This window comes from Amblyomma maculatum, chromosome 2 (genome assembly GCF_055883805.1).
Source record: "Amblyomma maculatum isolate TAMU_Amacu chromosome 2, ASM5588380v1, whole genome shotgun sequence".
Lineage (NCBI taxonomy): Eukaryota > Metazoa > Arthropoda > Arachnida > Ixodida > Ixodidae > Amblyomma > Amblyomma maculatum.
In genome coordinates, this window is record NC_139345.1 from 129,743,852 (window position 1) to 129,766,835 (window position 22,984).

Sequence of the window (22,984 nt, forward strand, 5' to 3'; positions counted from 1 at the left end):
CGATTCTGCGTTGATTATAGGAAACTGAATCATGTTACTAAAAAGGACGTATACCCACTATCCAGGATCGATGATGCCCTTGACCGACTCCTAAACGCCAGGTTATTTTCTTCCTTAGATCTGAAAAGCGGATATTGGCAGATCGACGTGGACGAGCGAGACCACGAGAAAACAGCTTCAGTGACGCCCGACTGTCTGTACGAATTTAAGGTGCTTCTGTTTGGGCTCTGCTCTGCGCCGGCCACGTTTCAACGCATGATGGACACTGTTTTAGCTGGTCTGATGTGGCAGTTATGCCTTGTGTTCCTGGACGACGTGGTCATCTTTTCGCCTAGTTTCGAACAACACTTGCAGCGATTGTACGTTGTCCTTCAAGCTCTCCAGTCTGCTCAATTAACTATCAAACCAGAGAAATGTCCTTTCGCCTTCGAGGACCTCCGTTTCTTGGGACATGTGGTCAGCGCACAAGATGTTCTCCCAGATCCCGACCAGACATCCGCCGTCTCCAGTTCGCCCCGCCCAACAGACAAGAAGGCCCTCCGTCGTTTTCTGGGCCTCTGCTCCTATTACCGCAGCTTTGTTAAAGATTTTTCTTGCCTAACAGAGCCATTGACAGCCTTGACTCGATATGATACACCCCATTTATGGGGGAGTGCCCAAGACAAAGCCTTCAAGGAACTCCGTCGCCGCCTTCAAAGTCCACCGATACTAGTTGATTTTGAAGACAATGCAGACACAAATATCCACACCGACACCAGCAATGTCGGCCTCGGAGCGATCCTCATACAGTGGCAAGATGGTGCAGAACGAATAATCGCCTACGCGAGCCGTACACTTTCCCGTCCGGAAAGTAACTATTCGACGACAGAAAAAGAGTGTCTTATCGTCATCTGAGCTCTGAGTAAGTTCCGACCGTACATCTACGGGCGACCGGCCGTTTCGTGTTGTCAGTGATCTTCACTCGCTGTGCTGGCTATCCAGCATTAAGGATCCTTCTGGGCGGCTGGCCAGGTGTAGCCTTCGGTTATACAGGAGTATGACAATGACAGTCGTCTATAAGTCGGGCCGGCAGCACCAAGCCGCAGACTTCTTATCACGAGAACCCGTGGAACCGGCTACGCAAGACATCACCGAAGATTGCCCTATCCTTTGTGCCGTTAGCATCTCCCGTATGGCGCAGTTTCAACGGACCGACGCTGAGTTATCGCCACTCATTGAGTATCTGGAGGGTGTTAATGCTAGTGTACCCCGTTTGTTTCGTCGTGGGCTACGGTTCTTCACTCTGCGGCTTGGAGTGCTCTACAAGCGCAACTTTGACAGCACCAGGGAGACGTTTCTGCTTGATGTGCCATCCCAGTCATGGCCCGAACTCTTGAGCGCTTGTCATGATGAACCATCCGCTGGCCACTTGGGGGTCAGTCGCACAGTGGCAAAGATTCGGCTGAAGTTTTACTAGAAAAATTTACTACCACCAGTGCGTAAATACGTAGCCGCATGCCGTGAATGCCAACGGCGCAAATCTCCTCCTCTGAGACCAGCTGGCTTTCTGCAGCCTGTAGCACCCCCAAATACCCCTCTTTAGTAAACTGGCACAGACCTCCTCTGCCCTTTTCCGAAGTCGTCCACTGGAAAACGATGGACTGTGGCCGCGACAAATTACTTGACTCGGTACGCTGAAACTACGCCACTTTCAAGTGGTACCCTGCTGAAAAACGAAAAGTTCTACGGGGCAATAACCTCACTCAATCTCATCAAATCACATAGACTCTCATACAGTGCACATCATTATCATAAAATATCTTCCATAATTTATTTAATGTACAAGAAACCATGAGATCTTACGCAATTATATCAGACTTGTATGTGATTTCTAATGTGAATTGTGTGAGACAGTGTGAGAAAATGTGAGGTTATTGCCTCACTTCTGCTGAAGTCACCAAACTCTTTGTCCACGACATAGTCCTGCGTCATGGCGCTCCTGCAGCTATCGTTACCGACCGTGGAGCTGCATTTACGGCTCACTTCGCTGAGGCTGTACAGAAGCTCGCGCACACCAGCCATAGACGTACAACAGCCTACCACCCACAGAAAAATGGCTTGGTGGAACGCCTCAACAGGACCTTGACCGACATGCTTTCCATATCTGTTGATGTCGAGCACAAAACATGGGACCAAATTCTCCCATACGCAACATTTCACGTACAATACTGCGCAACAAGAAACGACGCGGTTCACTCCGTTTGAATTAGTCTTCGATCGGCACCTAACCACCCCCCTGGATGCCATGCTACCCGTGGACCTCCCTGACACTGAGACTGAACTTGACGTCGATGTCGACACTTATGTTCAGCGTACGGAAGAAGCGCGGCAACTGGCCAGACAGCGTATTCACCGCCAGCAGCAGATCGATGCTGACCGCTACAACCTTGGACGCCGCTACGTTACCTACAACCCGGGCGACTATGTGGGGATCTGGCAGCCCGTTCGCCGCCGCGGGCTGTCCGAAAAGTTACTGCGCCGCTACATCGGCCCTTACCTTGTTGTCCGCCGCCTCAGCGACGTAACGTATGAAGTTGCACCAGCCTCGCCGGCTCATTCATCGCACAACGGCAAGCGCTGTGAAGTTGTGCATGTGGTGCGAATGAAGCCATACTACGAGCGAACCCCCGACTGATTTTCGTTGTTCATTCCGTGATGCCAGACACGTGGCGCAACTCTTAAACGCTTTTTCTCCCCGCTCTTCTGTCTGACGGCAACACCGCATCCCGGTAACACCGATGCTCCAGAGGAGAGGGCAGTGACACGTGCATTAGAGCTACAAGAAGGAGCGTAATGGGACGAAGTAGACGACGTTGAAGTGTGGGCCCCGTTCCTGGTATCCATGTTCGCTGGCTCAGCTGTCTCGGTGCTATCGCTCAGCGGCCACAGTAGCTGTTTCTGTGTAACAACTGTTATAATGAGTTGTCTATTGTGACGTGACAACAAATAATTCGGTGTCATCCCAGAGAATGCGGACGTTAGTTTTTTTTTTCCAAAGACAGGATATAGGGAAGTATATTTCAAATATCACCACCTTCAAAGACGTGCACAGCTTTTATGTTTAGCAGGAATATCCATCCACTATGCTTTGTTCAGTTGAAATCCTACAACCTTGCTGAGACCAGAATTTGGATACCATTTTACATAACCTTGGGGAATATTGATAGGTAGGCGGTCATTTATGCTATAATTATATTGCCGCGAAACCTTCAAGACCGTATTTGTTGTTTTTTAACAGCCGCCGGCACACAGGCTTATCACTCTGATTCTGGACCGCGTATCAGTTCCGTAATCTTTGTTTGTTAATGCTCGATGTCGCGAGTCACACCTTTATCAGTTTTGTTGTAGCGCAAGATGCCCCGAGATCTGTCTCGAAGGTTCCGGCCACTCGGGTGCCTTTCCACAATGTTCCAGCCCGTGCTGGTAGCTGTTTGCGACGTTATCTAGATTGTTCTGTGCAGCCTTTAAATTGAGCGTTGATGAGTGTGACGAGCATTCTTTGTTCGACGACCGACGAGCGCGTTTGTTGCTATCGCCGCCGCCGAGTTGCTTATTTCTTTTGCGGGCGCAAGTCAGCCCCAATAAAGAGTTATTTCAGTACCATCACGCCTGTGTCTTCTTTTGGCGTGTACGGCCTTGTCACCACTACGTGACAATATGATAGAGAAATGTTGCCAAGGTAACAGAGCGCATACCACTAAACGAAAAGTGAATCAAGAGGCGGCAAAACCTGATGCTGATGAATGCGATCAGGCAGTTTCGCTGAACAGAGTGGTGCAGCTTAGGACAGAAATGTTATATTGGATGTAATTTTGAGCGATCTTCCTGTGATGCTGGTTACAGTTATAATCATGAAGGAAAGAACCTGCGTGCCAAAGCACTTCAGAGTAGATCAATCACTGTGCAGGTAATTTTGGGTTATTAGGTTTAAAATTCTGTTGCCGAACCAGCATGCACTGAAAACTTAAAATTTAAAATTTCGGTTGCCTACCTACGTGTCACAGAAAAAGTTGGCAGACTACCCTTTGTGGCTTAACTCACATTTCCTGAAAGGCCCCGCGCATTTATGATCATCTCTGCTCATATTTTCCTCTAATGTGCTTTACCTTCCTTGCAGAATTCTTACCATCTCTGAAGGGACCGAGGAAGTGGATGATGCTTTTGTCTGGTGCATGCCTGACACTGTTGCTGATTGTTTACGTCCAATTCTTTCCGTATGCTGGCAAGAGCTACACAGTGCCGGCGCCCATGCCGATATGCGATCGCGCTAGTGGGCGCCGTGGGCAAACTGGAACTTGCAACGGCGACGAAGTGAAGGCTACCGCTAACAGTGAGTACTTAATATAAACATACGTCATTACGACATCATTGTGCTCAAACAATCATTTCGAGTCATTTGGTTTTTTTGAAAGGTGCTCTGTGCCAGTTCAAGCCTTTATTGTAGACTTTAAGGTTGTGCGGTCTCAACACTACCGCTTAGATACAGTGCGAGTGTGCCTGAGTTGAGACGGAGGCCACGCAAAATTTGCAGCATGGACGTTAAACAGCGCGACTTAACACTGCCTAAGAAAACAGCTGAGGGTAGCGTAGAAACAGACACATAATACGGCGCTTCGTGTCCACCATGCTAATCCCGATCACACAACAGTTCATGTTTTCAAGCCTCGATTCTTGTGCAAGGGGTGCTGTTTCTTTGCCATGGTTTTCGAAACCACACCGCCTTGTGATATCCATCGCACTGGCTTCCTAGAAATGCAGAATGCTAGGCTTCTGCATTCGGAAAAACTTCTCCCATCATCGCTCTGCTATGTCCGTTTCTACTCTTTCCTCTGTGCTCGGCTTAGGACATATGCCACGGCGCTGCCTCATTGTATCGTACAAGACCAACTCTCCCAATAATTTGTGATTTCAGTTTTTCACGGCACTAGCTGTATAAGGCGAAGGTCCGTTGTCAACAGGTAGTGGTTGTCGTCCTCGGAAAGAGGGACATGAAAAGCAGCCCATGAAGGAGCAGCGCTCGCCAAGCAGCATACAAGAATAGTGTAGCAAAGAAGCATTAGAATAAACAAACAAAAATGCACTAGACCAAAAAGTAAAGGACAAACCAGTGCGATCACAAAAACATGCCCCATGCTATGCAGTGTAGCGCTGCCGGAGTGGTGAATTATTTTAATTCTAACCGCAAAGAGTAAAATACAACCCGCGTGGCATGGGCTTTGTTAACTGAGATTAAATGGTATGACAGCTAGTACTTAGGTAAGCGTCTCCTCACTGCCACATAGAAGGTTTTGCCTCAGATGACCTATATTTATCAGAGCTTCATGAACTGCGTGTGTAAGGATGACAGCGCAACCTCCCTTTTAAATCTCCTTAAGTGGCGAGACCAGTACATGTATAGCACAGTCAATGCGATTAGAAGCGATCAATGATAATAAAATTGCGATTACGCTGCCTTCTGTGAAAATCAGCTATAGGGAACTTGGGCTTTTTCGTGCTGATGTAATATTGATATCTAAGTTGTCAAAATAATACTTAGCACGAAAAGATGCGACAAGCCTTCGCACCACTTCCCTGCCTTCTGGATTCATTGAAAAGAGTGACTAAAGGCCTCAGAACTTCCTGGGTGCAGAAAAAACTAGCGGTGCATATCAGCAAACATTGTAAACATTTTTTGCGGGCAAAACCCACATTGGCGATTGCGCAATGTGAATAAATACCAGTGTTACAATGAACCCCAGTTCCAGCACATCCTCCCTGCAAAAAAAAAAAATCATTTGCTGTTACGATGCGAAGAAACGGGACTCCAGATAAAAATGCAATGATGCTACCAAATATTCAGTATAAACACGTGCATAGTTTCCTAGTGAGAAGAGGCCGTTTTCTTCAGACCACATGCTGAACGCATGGAATACGGCTTCTAGGTAACTGACTAGCAAGCTTTAAAGTTTTAATACCGGGTAGTTTTATTACTGTTTAACCAATGAAGGTTTCCTAAAGATACAATTCACAGTCGTCTACGTTTTTTAAACAGCATATGAAGCGTTAATACTCGCATATGACCGATAAAGTTCGTTGCTTTTATTCACCTGAAGGTACAGCTCTGCGCTGATCGGGTGTGTCAGAGCTGTACTGTATTGTTCCATTTCAGAGCCCTTGAAAAAACCCTGGTAGTCGACATTATCCGCAGCCGGCCACTCCGTAGTCCCTCATAGCCATGGTTATTGCCGCTTTAGACAATGAATGCCTTGTACAAAAACCATAAACCAACTTTTGGTCCACGTGCACAGATGGGGCTCCGGTCATTTGCCTCCTCACTTTCGAAATTCGTAAAAAGGCGATCACTTCTCTTTTCCTCGAATCAAAGTTCAAAAAAGACGGGGACAACTAACACAGATGTAGACAGGACAGGCGCTAGACAGGCGTTTAGAGCCTGTCCTGTCTACATTTGTGTTAGTTGTCCCCGTCTTTTTTGCGCTGTCTTCAAGAAAATGCTACCAACTAGCCCAAATCAAACATCTGTTGCAAGGTTCAAACAACTATTTCCCCAGAAAAAGCCTTCTAGCTTCACTAACCAATTGAATAGGCTGTAGTAGCCGGGTTCCTTCGTTCGCTCTTAGTAGCGATGACTCACCGCAGAAGGTTCGCTGACAGAACATTTTTTGTCATACTTAAGCCGCATAAACAAAAATGACTTTAGAAATTCTCATGACGGTAATGTTTCCTTGATTTTACGCTGTTTCGGTTTCCCTCTTTTTCGTCTCATCCTTGGTTCAAGTTGTGCGAAATAATTTAGCATATTAGGTCACTGCTCGTTTAAGTTTTTGTGTGTTCCAGCCTCGCCGAAATAAGTGCGCAAGGAAGCGGAGAGAATATGCCGCCACATTTTTGCGGCTTAAGCCGTTATACGGTGCAAGTCCACCCGAAGCCTTCACGTGTTTCAGGTCCGTCTAAGATCACCAACTAAAGGAGCAACGAATGAATGATACGAAAACAAAATGGCCGTAATAAAACAAGTAAGGGAAAATATGACGGAGAGGATACGCAGCGACGTTGCCGCGGATATTGATATAGTAAGAAAAAAGAATAGAAAACAAGGGCGCAGCGTCTTTCTTATTGCTTGAATCCTCGGTAGAACACAGCGTTGAGCTCTCAAATAATGTTATCACCGACACGAGGGATGACAAACGCCTTTTGCTCTCGACATCTCAATCTTAGTTTTCTGCCTGAGCCTTTTCATCGTCTAGGAGCGGATTAAAGCTCGGAAGCGTAAGTGCTCGGGAGCGTAAAGGCAAGAGAGCTTTGTTAGGGCTCCTTCTGCACGAAGGCAGTAAACTAATCATTAGAAGGGCGCTTAAGGTTCACCTAACGAGTTGACGCACAGGGCCCGCCCTCTGTGCTCGTTGAACCCTGCCTTTTCACTACACAATTTTCATTTTCACGCTTGTAATATTTAAAATTCACTTTGTTTTCAACGTGGGGTGTTTGAAATTCTTGCGCGACGATGATGTGGCTTTGACACCATGATCCTGTCGCGCATTCAAAATTTTCTACCTGCCGCTGTCCGCACCTTAGTTAGTGCGGACAGCGGCAGCTATTCAATGGAACGAGCTTGTATAAAGAAATCGCCTCTCTACCAAGACCTATGTGCGGCTAGCAACAAGGGCCCAGCAGCGCCGGCCTCAACACTTAAAAAGCGTATCCTAAACTTTCAGAACTGCTTTGGTAAAATAAGTTAATGCTAGGATAAGAGGCACTGCAGTGAGAACATACACGAAGACATGCGGGAACCAGCTGCCCTGCAATGTTTAGCCCGTATGTCATCATCATCATCGTCGTCGTCATCATCATCATCATTATCATCAACCTAACTATACCCACTGCAGGGCGAAGGCCTCTCCCATATTTCTCCACTTAACCCGGTTCTGTGTTAGCTGCATCCACTTGACCCCTGCGAACTTCTTAACCTCATCCGCCCATCTAACTTTCTGCCGCCCCCTTGCTACGCTTCCCTTCCCTTGGAATCCAGTTTGTTACCCTAAGCTGGTCTTGTCATGATTGAAATAACTTTCGAAAAGATCATGCATGCATACGAACTTGTGTACATTGTTTAAGGTATAATGCTTTTTTTTTCTGCCCCGCCGGGGTGGCGCAGTGGTTAAGGCGCTCGATTACTGTTCCCAAGGAGTCGGGATCGAATTCCGGGCTCGGCGGCCGCTTTTCGATGGAGGCGACAAGCAAGGCGCCCGTGTGCTGTGCGATGTCAGTGCACGTTAAACCCCAGGTGGTCTAAATGTCCGGAGTCTTCCACTACGGCGTCTCACATAGCCTAAGTCGCTTTGGGACATTAAACTCCACAAACCAAACCAAACCAAACCTAATGCTTCTTTTATTCTGAAGTTCATGACTAATTATTTTTTGTTTCATGCGGAGGCTATATTGTATAAAAGTATTACTCGAATTTTTTCCACTACGGTTGAAGGCGGGGATCATTGTGTCACAAAATTATCGGCTTCTGGTTATCGAGTTTAGATGATGGACATCATTATACCTCCAGAACATTAATTGCACCGATGGCTGCTATATCAGGGACGACCGTAGTGCTATAAATAAATATCCCGCTTCCATTTTTGCGCCACTTACTAGGCCTATAATTCATGTTGGAGTGTAAGCAGGCCCTGTTCCCGAAGCGTGTCTTGCGATCCCTTCTGTAGACGAGTAGGTGCTGTGGTTGGTACGGAGTGAGTTGCTAGCTGGGGTTGCCATGGACGAGATATAATGTTGTGCGAACGTAAATTTGGTGAAGACTTCGTCACAGGCGCGCGTTTTCCCATTGTTTAAGCCGGCCCTATTTTGGCGACGTAACTCAACGCAGAGGGTTCCAACCCACTCAACGCTCCTAGTGCGCGCATGTGCTTGCGATCGATAATTAGTCGGTGCTTTCACGTAACGGCGATCAATAACTGTGACAAGGAAACAGCGGCAGACAGCTATGCCACCATGTTCGTTAGGATTCAATGGCTACCCTCATCGTTGGGGCACGACGAACAGAAGCAAATGCAAATGGGCGCTGCGTGTGTCGACGTCCGCCTCTCACAAAACACACGCTATAAAAGAAAACAGTGCAAAAAGACGTAAGGATCAGGCGCACATTGTGCCCGCGTGTACATCATTACGCCTAAGCTGATGCTCGCGTTGTACTCAACAAGCCTCAACATTTGTCAGGTTGTACTTAAATGACGCACTATCTCTCAGTGCTCAGTGTGCAGACAACGTAAACGGGACCTCACTGCATAAAAGTACATGTAAGCATGAAAGAGGCAACTGCATGCTTAATGTGCTTGCGGTCGCTTTTCCCTTAAATCTACATCTTTTCTTAAAAAACCTAGCACCACAAGAACGAACACCGTCTTCAAAAACAGGCAGTACTTGAACAACTGCAAGCTTGGAACTATTTATGAAGGTGCAATGCTGGGAGTTATGCACATAACAAAACGCCCTTAAATGTGAAGGTATTCCTTTGTGGAGATATAGCCCTCTGAATTATTTCACTTCTTTTGTTGTCTTTCAGAAAAATACAATGAAAATGAGTCATAAGTTACATGCAAACCAGTCAATCAAAGGCACTACAATGACAGCATTTATAGCGAATGTTCGCTTATTACGAACGAGGACGGTGCAGTCAGCAGGATACGCATTCAGGCGTATGACACGGTATTTTGAATAGGTGAACGACCGTGGTCGCGCCAATCAATTATAACAAATGAGGCGATGCCAAAAATGGCCTTTCATCGAAAAATGTGCTCACCCAGTCAGTGCAGAGACGGAACAGCGCGTCTAAGGCCTCCTACTTCCTCCCAGTCAAAGTGCCGAGCTCTCTAGACGCTATAAGAACAAGGCATTACAAGTGCAGCTGCCATCATTCAAGCGTCCACCAACAGGCATGGAAGATCAAATGGTGCCTGTGTGGGTGCCGCCTCAGGAAAGCGTTTCTAGGAGATGTACAGTGGAATCCTGGTCAGTGCGAGGCAACGGCGGCTTTAAAAGCGGAACTACTACGCATGGCCAACGGTGCATGACGGTGGTTTTAGCAGTCTGAAAACCTGTCACTAACTTTGTCTTCTTGAGCATGCTAGTCAAGTGGCTTGCGTCCCCCGCCAAGTAGGACTTCCGCCTTCTGCGCTCCTGCCGCTGGCAGTAGTCCGTAGAAAGCAAGTACGCTGTCTCACCCTTGTGTAGAGGATTCAGCAGAGCGCACAAATCAATGAAAACTCAAATGGGACATTAAAAGAGGGTGCTCGGCTAAAGTGCCCCTTTTGGCTTAGCTTGCAGGGTTATAGGCAATACTTCCTCGAATATGTTGCTCCAGAGCTTTGGAATTGTAGCAAGGATTCATTTGCATATCTAAGCGCTTCATCCTGGTGTATGGGATGCATGTTTTACCCATAGATTTGCAATTACATATACCTTCGCTCTCATCGAAGATTGAAAACAAGAATGACAACCTACCAATAGTGCCATGAACATTTGCGTGCCCTTCGGTATTATCGCGCACCGACAGGTGATGATCGTCTGCTAGGGGCTACTTCTGGAGCATATTACTGCTCTGACTAGATTAAAAAGACTAGATCAAAAAATCACTGTGGTTTGACCAATTGCCTTCCCGAGTAGAATTGCGGAAGCGACGAATTACGAAGGTTTGCTCGCCTAAGGCGATCAGCCTCTGCTCGGCTCAACCTCTCCATAACTGACTGCATCGGTACCGGCGCGATGCCACATATATACACCCCGCGCATGCGCAGTGGCTCCGGCGTATCAGAAGAGCAACGACGTCACTTCGCATGCGTGGCGCGATTAATGCGGTGGAGGCGGCACCCCTGAGTCACGGCGCCACGGAGCAGTCAGCTGTGGCTCCGGCGCGCCAGCTGTGCACCGTGTGACGTCACTTCCGCCTGGCGTAGGCACAGCTGGCGCGGCGGTGGCGGCGGCACCTCTGAGTCGCCCGCGCAGCGGAGGAGACAGCGGCGGCTCCGACGCGGCTCTACAGCTATGCTCCGTGAGACGTCACTCGCTCCTCGCGCATGCGCAGCTTGGCTCATCGGGGGCTTCACGAAATTGCCCACCAACTACCGCAGTGTTGCTTCCGCAACAAAACCTGGCTTGATGCTCCCTGATTTTCAATTAACAGAAATGAACAGTGGATTTGAGAATTTTTACGTTTTGGCTGTGATAGAGCAAACTCATTCAATATGAAGTTCAGATCAAATGAGCACCATCCGCGCTAACGTCAGGTAGGTTTCAACTAAGGTGCAGATTATGGAGATGCTGTTGCATTGGCTGCAGAATGAAGAAGATAATTTATTGCTGAACTTCAAAGCACTTTAGCTTTCACTGTTGCAAGCGTTGATACCTCTTCAAAGTTCGGAAGCACTTAGGATGTGCGCAGCGCGTTTTTTGAAAGTCAACATTAGCCTCAAAATATAGCATTAAGCCATTATATTATCCGGCAACTGCCCAAGGCACTTGCCATTGTCGCAAAAGATGTTTTTTGTTTTCTCTTTTCCTGTTTGTGAATACTGCAATCTTCTTGTCTCGTCTCAGGAGAGAGCGCTCAAATATACATGAACCAATTTGCGATCCAGCAAAGCAGTTCTCATGGAAAGCTATGAATAAAAAGTAATGAAAACACAAAAATAGTAAGCACAGGAGCTTTTTACCTAAGATAGCAGGATGGGGAAACGTTCAGCGGCTACAAATTAGATATAGAAGCCTGTACGCGATGCTGCAATGAAAATACAATTCTAATTACAACGCCAAAGTTTAACCCTCAAGAACTTCGACAAGCATACTAGACAGATCGTTTGGCGATTCTGTGGCGTGCGGGGGCGCGTACTGTAAAATATTACACTACGCCAATAAGGCCGAAGCATCTACTGTATACTGTGAAATGAAATTTCAGCTCATATTCAGAGGGCTATGACTAAACTGAACGGAAATTTAAGTAGGACACAGTTTATGGACACACGTTTGCTCAATTTAATTCCACTTTGTCGACAGGCTGGAAACACTCGAAAAGAATATCTGCTAAGGAAGTAACTCAAAATTGCTCCACTCTATGTGACATACAATTTCAAGGGTATGCCCTGTATATGGGAAACATACAGTCCACTCAAATAAATTTTGCGCGGTTGTCCTTTGGAGGACAGTGCCCAAGGAATACATCCTACGAAAAAGGATGACGAATACCGCATTCCATTTTAAAGATGGAAACTACGATTAATTTAACGAAGCTTCAGCTAACGAGAAATATGTTATTCAATGTCCCTGGTAAAAACCATGTATTTTTTTTATCCTTTCGCAGGTGGTATGATGGAAACGTTGGCTTGGAAATCGTTCCACCACCGTTTGACGCCGCCCGATCTGCCGAGGATCCTCTTCTGGACTACAGCTTATGGCGTCTGGTTTTGGCCTTTAGAGGAAGAGAATCCTGAGAGCCGGATCACACGTTGCCCTGATCGCTGCCATATGAGTAACGACCGTCGTACTTTAAATATTAGCGACGCCGTAGTCTTCCATGGCTACGACATTAACACAAGCTTCATGCCAGAGCAAAGGAGCCCATTTCAAAAGTGGGTCTTCTGGTCCCTCGAGCCTCCTTGGCTAACCCCTCTGGACACATTCAAGGGTCTCACCGAAACCTTCAACTGGACCTTTACCTACCGGTAAGTTCCTCTGTGCTTCAGTGCCATCTTTTGGAAGAAAACAAAGCAAAATTATATAGCATAAAATCTTTGTAATTCAAGCTTCTTTACTTGCTTGGGGAATCCTGATAAGCCTTGCTAAAGGAGCAGCCGTATAAATCGCGAACGCAAGTTAATGTAGTTGATATGGAGGTTGACACCTTTGAAGCAGCTAAGCTCAACCTGGTTAATACTGACCGAATAAGGGAAGGGGAGGGGTGTTAATCTGTAGCTCTCTATGGCTCCTACATCAAGCAGTTGTCCATATGTCTGTATTTTAGGCCTCCGTTTCACGGTCCAAGGTTACCAGCGCACTTCTAAGTGCACGCAGAAGCAGGCACTGCCATATTTGATGCATTGCTACGGATCCGCATGCATCAATTCCAACCATTATGATGGCCGCTGAGACGAGAATCGATCAGCTGGTCCTTTTAGGTAGCTCCTTTTTGGTGCTTAAGCAAAACGTTTCGACCAGCTAGTTGGTACATGAACTCATTGAGTGTTAAGCGCTGAAATATTTACCGCAGAAAATTGTAAACAGGATAGGACAGAAGCGATTCTTTGCTATTATCTCTCCGTTTTCCCGCGATCGTTTTTTTTTTTTTTCAGGGCTAAGCACTTATATATTGTTACGTACTCAGTACGTAACGGGGGTGTTTATTGGTAGTTTAAAGCGCTGCGAGTCACGCAAGGAACACCAGCACACACCACTGTGTCTTCCGTTTCTTCTTCTCTCTAGCCTCTTCTTCCTTTCCTGACGCCCCGAAGCACGTGACACTTCGCCCCTCGCAGACGAAGCCCCAGGACAAGCAGTTTAAGGAAGGTGCCGGGGATGGAACCTTTTTAGCCGAGCCACATGCACCACCTGGGTCCGGCGTGAGCATCGGCCACTTTCGGTGCGGCGTCAAATTACATAGTTCACGTCACTCAGGCGCTCCAAAACGACAAAAGGGCCGCTATAACGAAACAGCAGCTTCTGGACTAAACCACACTTGCGCAGCGGCGTCCACAGCAACACTAAATCACCGGGCACATAAGAGACATGTGGGCGTCGGTTGTCATAACGCTCCTTCGAACGTTCCTGTGAGTCTAGGATGCGGAGGCGGGCAACGCGGTGAGCTTCTTCGACTCGACATAAAGTAGTGGCGATAGAAGGCTCGTTGTGAAGGAAGAAAGGAAGGATGGTATCAAGACAACTGCGGGGAACTCGAGCATACAGGAGGTAAAACGGACTGTAGCCAGTCGTCTCATGCTGTGCAGTGTTATACTCGAATGTAATAAAAGGGAGGATTTCATCGCAGTTCTTGTGATCAGAATCCACGTATATCGCCAACATAGTGGTCAGAGTGCGGTTGGTCCGTTCAACAAGTCCATTCGATTGCGGGGTATACGGCGTTGTATGACGGTATTCGCAGGTGCATAGACGAAGGAGTTCTTCGATAACTTCAGCAGTAAATTGGCGCCCACGGTCACTGATCAGAACCCGAGGAGGGCCATGGCACAGGACGAGAAATCGCAGAAGAAATAGGGATAGTTCGTAAGCAGTGGCTGAGGGTATTGCGGCTGTTTCTGAATATCGAGTGAGATGGTCAACACATACCACTATCCACCGGTTACCGTTAGAAGATCGCGGAAAAGGACTCAAATGGTCGATGCCCACCTGCTCAAAGGGTGTAGTCGGAGACGCAATAGGGTGCAGCGGTCCAGGTGGACGGGAAGTAGGGAGCTTCCACTGCTGGCACTTGACGCAACTGGCTACATAGCTCTGAATGACTTGACGCATTTTCGGCCAGTAAAAGCGGTCCTCAATCGGGCGAGAAATTCCAGCATCAATCGAATGATGGATGCGAGAATTTGGAATCGGTGGCTGATGATCTCTGGCGAAGTCGAAAACCTCAATATGCTTGGAGAGCAGGTCTGTCAAAATTCGGCGCTCCTGTGCTCCCAACGCTGTGTTTATCATTGCCTGGATTCGAGACTCTGCAAAATGAGTTGTTTTCTCTTCAGGAACATGGTTACTTAGTGCTACCACGTAATTCGACACACCTTCCTCGTAATGAGCGAGCCTCATGCCACGAGGCAATATGTGTCATCCCATGTCAATCTTTTTTCATTTTCAACCCAGAATGCTCTCTGCTTCTCCTCTTGTGAGGGGTTACTCCGTTTCCGATCATTGTCCGGATAAATGCGCGTGGTCGCAGCCTATGCAATGGAGACTCACAATATGCCGCTTGTGAGAAGGCTCCGAAAACATGACCTCAAGATCGCGAAACCTCCTTTCACTTTGTTCACTTAAACGTGTTTTTGGTCTTTTAGGTGCTACATATTTGTGCATGTGATCAAATATTGCAATTAGGATATGCGCGGTAAACAGTGTGGTGGTGCAAAAGATTAATCCTGCAAAATAGGATATGCTTGTGACAGCTGCGATAGAGACCATGCAGCGACTTCTATTGCCAGCCCCTTCCGTGTGAGCATCATACATCAACGAATACCTTTCATAATGGTCCCTAACCCTAACCGACCAACTAGCCTAGGCCTGGAAGTGGCACGTTCTCTGCGTGGAAATTGGATGTTTTCGTGTACTCAGCGAGAAGTGCCCCACAGACAACTGATTCCACGAAAACACAAAGGGCCTCGTCGTGTAATTGAGTTGCTCGAGCTGCTTCATAAAATGTCCCATGGTTCTCAGCACTCAGATTACGGCCAGAAAACGGCAAGAAGGACTCATAAGTGACAAGATAATCAGCTATCCTGGACAAGAGCGTGTCCAGTACACATTTTTGTGCACCTGACCAAGTGTGTCGAACGACTTAAGGTGTTAAAAAATCACGTTGTGTTGGGCTCCTACTTTTTGATTGAGACCCTGCGTTGACATGTTCCAGAGATGGAGCCTGATGACCCGAAAAAATTTCTTCAGCTTGGGATTTTTTTTAGTTCATGATTGCTGCCTTTGATCTATATCTGCTGTTCCGGCTCAAAGAGCTTAAACTGCCAAAAGGGCCGCTTATGTTGGAATAGAATTGAGCGGGGATTGTAGATTGATAAGCGCAAGTGCAACTATTCTTGAAAGGAGCTAGTGTTCAAGTGCTGTCACTCTGAGCAACCGGTCTGCCAGGCGGGAGAAATTGTACTGCCAATGTCGGCCATAAAACTGCAGCAAAAATATTTTTCCTGCAGACAGTAGCATGGTTTTACACTTGCAGGACGATTATACGCGTCTCAGTTAACATCATATGCCTTTTCGCGTAATGCATTTATGTAGCAATTGTGAAGATATAGCTCGGCTTTCCATCTCACTCTGTTAATTGCTTCGGGATACGCGTCTCCCTAGCATGTGTTTTTCGTCTTACGCTCTTTAACACGGTAATGGCTGGCCTTCCCGATTCAGCGCAGGAAAATTGCAGGCTTGGGCATATGTGAATGCCTGCTGGCAACATTTCTTTTTTATCTCCAGCAACCAATGCAAACGATTGGTCATGACCACTCGATAGGCCCACTTTCGGTAAAATATTACCGTCACTGTGTGACAATTGTTACAGTGCCTTAAAAACGTCGACCTCATCCAGTTACCAGGTATTCGAAGACGTTATGTTCAGTTGAATAATTCTAGACCTTGATTACTCTGGCAAGCTCACGATCATTGATATACACTTTATGTACGTCGTTAATATCTGTCTTCAGCGGCGATGAACTGTAGACTCGAATGTCAGATCTCTATCTTCGCCTTCTAATCTGATCCGATGAATCCCAACTGAGCAACGAGGAAACCGCTATTCCTAAAATCACTAAACAAACAAAGCACCTGTCGTATAATGTACCAACAACCTTTACTTTCGCCCTCGATTTAACACCTTGACCATTTCGAAGTTTGTACAGGGGTATATATAGCTCTTGGAGTCCCGCAGGTGGCAGCGAGCAGTGCAGTTCTTCATGAGACGCCATCGAAACCTCTTAGCATTATCATTTCGTAATGCTTACTAATGAAACCTGGCCGCCATTTAGAGATAGCTAGCCGAGAATTTCTGCCGCAGTTCATAAAGGATTCTGTATGCAGAGCCTACTTTGAATTTAATACAATTAGTTCGAATCAAAGCAAGCGGTTGAAACCACCCTGCTCTTTTGCGATCTTCGACTGTACAATCACTGGAAAATATTGTGCTACTGAAGACTGCCTTGTAGATTTTTAATCCTTACATAAAACCAAGTTCATTCGAGCAGCTGATCGGACAAATTGAGCTTCAGCTAGTTAGGCATTCTAGCATTGACATTCCATCATGTTTCAGTGGGTACCCAGCCATTCCGGTATATCATAAATGAAAGCGTTGACACAGAAGATAAACTCGTCCATGCTGACCAGGCTTCCATATCTATTTCTCTAGGCATGAGGCTGTAGTCACTAATTCAGTGCACTGCGCCATGCAATTACACTGGAACAGTGGGATCAGTGTGAACCATCAGCAAGGCTTCATCTATGGCCTTGATGAAGGTGTACTACTTCGCCTACCATCTAAAGTTAACAGACAAAGAACTCTGCTCCATCAGTTACGGCTTAGTCTAGCGTATACAAAAAATCTACCTTTATAAGATCGGACTTGAAGCCAGCCCGAAATGTTTAAGGTGTAATGTTCGAAAGAAAATATGTCACGTTATTTGCCTGTGGCCTCACCATATACTGACGATAGAAGGGCTATGGACACTGCACTCAGGTTGTTAAACAGCTGCTTTTTTCTGAGAAAGCTGCTCTAGATGTCACGGCAAAACTGTCTGATAACTGGCGTACGATGAAGCCCCTCCAAGTTTTTATGAGAAATAGGTGACTCTAGATTCCCGCCTTTGAAGTTCGCGTGCGGTGTGCTGTTGGCGAAGAAACGTTTATAGTGCGCACCTAACGTGCATATTTATTTCTCCTCCAACATGTGAAGACGTTTCTGCTGCAAATAGGCGAATGCGAATTTCGAATTTGTTCTGTTGCAGCGATGTGCGCTTTTAGCGCTTGTGCCTGCATGTAAATATACACAGCTCCTGTCTGCAACCTTACCGGTATACGTGCACATGTATTGATGACTGGTATCTGCGGTAGATATGTGCGTAGAGCTTTTTCTGCCATTCTGGCGCAGTGCGAGCGAAGTTTCCTGAGTGACGTAGACCCCCACAAATAATTTCCTTGAAGTATGGCATCATTATTCTCTATTCGCCCTCAACCTCTCTTTTACTCTCTTTTTCCTCTTACCTGCGTGGACGTGTAAAATGGATCGGGCATCGTTTTCACAATGTCCCGAATGTGGTGTGTAAGAGGATATAGGTAGTTATCTCGTGGTACAGGCACAATACGGAATGGTTTGTGTTGTTGCATTGCTCGCTTTCCTCAAGAAGACACGAGTGCCCCACAGTTCCCTGTAAGACATTATCTGTCCATGCGAAAACCGGTTATGTAGAAGGAAGGCTACTTCACTTCAAGTTTTTCCAGGACATCGACTCCAACTTACGACAGCAGTTGACTATGACTATTATATTTGCTTATCTGTATAGCGTTGTAGATCAGCCTTAAATTGGGTAATGATCATAAAATTACAATGGCATTATGGTACAGCAATTGCCTGCAGATTCCGTAAGTCACATCTCTCTTGCAACTTCAAAATGGCTTAACCTAGACCTGAAATACGTCAAGGCTTCCTTGAAAATAAACTTTTTTGGAAAACTCGGACGCATCTATAGTTTTTAAAGAGAGAACTGGACTTGATCGTGAAGCTTAACAGTCCGAAGCGAGAATGTGCTATTACGGACTCCATAGTAGGTGGCTCCTGATTACATTCGGTCACCGGTGTTTCTTTAACGTACTGCATCGACATACACAGCACACAGATGCGTTCAGTGTTTCTCCTCCATCGTAACACACTGCCACCACTGGAATTGCGCCAGGGGCCCATGCATAGTGAAGTCCGGCGTAGAGAAGGAACAATTTCACACTTCCGACTGTGTGCGCAGAGACAATGGCATTTCAGCACCGCCGCGGAGGCACAACGGTCAGGGTGCTCCCCTGCAGAACCTAAGCACACGAGATCGAATCTCAGCCGCGGCGGCCGCATATCGATCGAGGCGAAAGGCTAGGCGCCGTGTGCTGCACGATGTCAGTGCATGTTAAAGATCTTCAGGTGGTTGAAATTATCGAAATTCCCCATTACGGAGTACCACATCGCCTGAGTCGCTCTAGGGCGTTAAACCCTACAAAAGAAAAAAACAGAGGTGGTTGAATTTTTCGGAGCCCTCCACTGTGGCACCTCTCATAGTCTGATTCGCTTTCAGACATTACATGCCACATACAAAAAGTAATTAAGCTGGCTTCAAATCCCGTTCCTGTCACCCCATTCGGGCCATTTTGCAGTGTGAGCCACATTTGTTACCGTTTTAAAGGGGCTCACAGCATTACCAGTGAGGCAAGAAGTAATTAGATGAAGCCATGACCCGCATTCAATGAAGCCACTGCAGAGCGAGAGTTGGAGTGCGCGAGCCCGCATCACACGTGCAGATCTCTCCAATTTGGATTTCTGGAGCTATTACCAACTCAAATAAAACTATTCGCCTACCAAAACTATTAGTGGCCCGGGAGGCCTGTGACCCTGCAGGGCAAATGTATTGCTTCAGGTTGGGCAATGAACTTCCCCCTAAGATGATGGTAATTTTGTTAAAGGGGGACGTTATATCTATTTTGGGTTGTCTTTCACAAGATGTGGCAGATTGAAACTGTATGCTAGGCAGTATATGTAGAATATAAGGGGCGAAAGATAAGAAAATATTGCAGCGATTCGCAATACCCGTGTACGAAAGCCAGATTTCGCAAGGTAAGTAGAACGCGGAAGCCTTTCTCACTCCAAAGGTGGAGCTTAAATGTTATTTTCTTTTAATACGGTCGCGCTCTTAAAAAAATATTTTTGCAGAGAACCATCATTGAGGTCATCTGCAGGTTGGTCGTCGATGAGTCGATCCTGCTTATTGCCGCAGTTGAGTGACTAAATTGACCGTTGCGTAACCCGCCGTTAGGCCCTCGCCTGTTTGTATGACGTTCCTCTAGAGGCATGACGCCCTGTACTCGCCACACTTGTCTAACTGTATTTTATTAATTCATCTTTGGTGCTCTCAGCTCCAAGGTTGCAGGAAGCTACTCTGCTATATATCAGGTACGAGGGCAAAATCATCAAGCAACGATTGATGTCAAGTATTAAATATACAATGCCTTCCACGCAGATTTAGGCATCTTCGTTCTGGGCTGGAGGTTCCTAGAAAGCGACTGTGCTGTGACCTATGCTATGTGCTGCTAGGGCCGGGTCACCAAGCAGCAATGCAGTAAGCGCCGAATACAATGCCAAATATTACAGATACAATGCCTTTATTGAATGTTTAAGGGTCTTTGCTCTCGGCTTCATATCTGGAGAAAATACCTCTGCTATATGACGAGAGTGAGAATCAGGAGGTCAAATAGCGATGTCTTCAGCTCAGCGCCAAGTAGTGAAGCAATAGTGCTTTTTGCGCAGATTCATGTTTGTTTCACGCATGAAAAATTTTGAGTAAATGGTGATATGATGGGCCTGAGGGCTATGTTGTCCAGCAGTACACTTGAGGTTGGATTAGTGTCAACTACTAGTGGAGCAAGCATGCCTTCCGCGCAGCATTAGGCGTCTTCTTTCACGGCTAAAGGTTTGAGGAAGACGACTGCTCTACACAGGAACGCGGCGGTCCAGTCTGAAACAGTGACCTCAGCTCACTAGTTCTAATAAAAGAAGTAAATGCTCCCACGCAGATTTGAGCCAATTACTGGCTTCATGACTCAATTGTATTACGTAATACTGTGGGCATATTTTTTATGTGGATTATCCTTTATGTTTTCCCCGGAAGCCAGTTTTTGTCCAGTAAACGGCGCGCATAATTTTTCTCTTTCGCAACGATAAGAATGGTATCTGATTTTTTTTTTATATTTCATCTATTCATGGGTGCATAGACAGATGAAAACAGAGTAAATTTTGAGCAACAACGTTTCATTTTGGTACGTTTAAGGTGTCCTTTGAACAGAATTGCCCACAGCATACATGGTCATGGCATGTCTACCTTTGTGCATGTTTACGTGGTGTTATTGTACTGGTGAGTTGTGATGCGTTGTTTAATAATTACTCTAATAAGTATATGGAATTGTTATGCAATAAACGTAGAAAACGAGCTCACGTTTCATTCCGCCTTTTTCTGCTCATTCGCAGGCTCGATTCCGACATCCTAGAACCCTATGGCAACTTCACCCTTCAGAATTCCGGTCGTGATATGTACCCCAATGACACCCTAAGGCTTATCTGGCAAAGCAAATCTAAGATGGCCGCTTGGGCCGTGAGCAACTGCGACACACCCGGGAGACGTGAAGACTATGTGATCGAGCTGAAGAAGTACATACACATAGATGTGTACGGAGAATGTGGTGACAAGGAGTGCCCTCGCAGCAAGGAGGACTATTGCTACCGCTCTTTTGCCAAAAACTACTACTTCTACTTCTCCTTCGAGAACTGTATCTGTAAGGATTACGTCACAGAGAAACTCTTCAAGGTACTCAAGTACGATATTGTCCCCGTGGTATTTGGCGGGGCCAACTACAGGCGCGTGGCGCCACCGGGGTCGTTTATCGATGCCCTGAGTTTCAACTCACCCAAGGACCTTGCGGTCTACCTTAAAAAAGTGGCCAGTAATTTCAGCCTATACAGTAGGTACTTCGAATGGAAAGGCAAGTATGAAGTGTGGCACTGGACCTTCTTCTCTTTCTGCGCCCTCTGCCGGAAGCTGCACAGCAATTCTTTCAGGGAGAAATCTATTGTCCCAGACCTACTTCACTGGTGGAACACTTCTTCGAACTGCCGGGCCTTTAACCGGTATACTAACACTTTCGACGAATTACCGTGGTCAGTTCTATAATTGTGCCTCATGAGCTGAACTCGACACTAAACATTTCGAACAACGCGACGAGGAAAAGCAGCAATACCTTCAAAATGCTGGCAAATCGACCACACTACATAGTCCCGAAGCCACTGGTTCCAAATCGCAGCCTTGCTCAAGAATATACAAGAGTGGGAGCAAGTGCACGGGCTTATAAAGGTGTCCTTTCTGTTCACTTTCTACTTATATTTTCACGAAATTTGATCATATGAATAAACATGCCCAGTTGCAAGTACTCGGAGCTTTATTCCATACACAATATCTCTTTATTACCCTTGACGCTTCTCTAAGCCCCGCCTTGGTGATGCAGGGCTTATAGCGCTCGACTATTCTGCTCAAGGATGCGGGATCGAATCCCGGACGTGGCGGCAGCCTCGTTGGTGACAAAAACCAAGGTGCCCGCGTGCTGCGCGATGTCATTGCATGTTAGGAAACCCCAGATAGTCCAAATTTCCGAAGATCTGCCCTACGGCGTCCCTTATGGCCTGAGTCGCTGTGGGACGTTAAACCTTATAAGCCAACCAACCAGCTTCTCTAAAGCTAGTGAGAAGTGCGCTGAGGCGCAAGTCAAGTATAATCCGCCATTACCCGGTTCTAACTAAATGCAGACGTTTATGTGGCTCTATTTGTTTTGCGCGCATTGCTTCCAAAAGGGAATGTATTGGGGAGGGGAATAAACTACAAAAAGTACAGTGAAATATGATTCAAAGCAAAGGAACTGAAGGCAACAATAAGGAAAAAATTGCACCCGTAATCTGACTCACAGATGTACACGCGCGTCGTTCAAATGCTTGAGGGAAAATTATATGGTATTTACACACTATCATCTGACTGTGTCAAGAACTGCTGTAACATATTAGACGGGAAGTAATATTAGCTAATTTATGTGTAGCATAAATAGCACATTGTTTAATTATGCATTTTTTTCAACCTTTAACGAGTTGCGATGTACCACTGTCCGTGAAGAACAATATAGAAATTTTGCATATTCTTCTCATTTTCTGCAAGTATTTATTATGTCTAGGGGGCCAAAAGTAAGCTGAAACCATCGACAGGACGTGCTATCCCTAATGCAGGTGACTAGTTTGCGGCTTAATGAGATGTATTTTGTATAGGAGGCCAGCCCATTAGGTCTTGTAATCTAATGGAAAGAATTTCAACGCAGCACAATCGTGAATTATTGACGTAATCCTGAAACATACGACACAAAATTAGACCATACCAATTAAATGATATAG

At 46.3% G+C, this 22,984-nt stretch overlaps 1 protein-coding gene across 1 annotated transcript; it reads left to right on the forward strand.

Moving 5' to 3' along the window:
- The first annotated feature begins 4,183 nt into the window (after positions 1 to 4,183).
- LOC146199861 (alpha-(1,3)-fucosyltransferase C-like) lies at positions 4,184 to 21,982 on the forward strand. The gene is made up of 3 exons (XM_084592819.1): positions 4,184 to 4,369; positions 12,398 to 12,758; positions 21,026 to 21,982. The coding sequence occupies exons 1-3, from the start codon at positions 4,192 to 4,194 to the stop codon at positions 21,723 to 21,725; spliced, it is 1,239 nt and encodes a 412-aa protein (XP_084448945.1). The 5' UTR covers positions 4,184 to 4,191; the 3' UTR covers positions 21,726 to 21,982.
- Positions 21,983 to 22,984: the final 1,002 nt, after the last annotated feature.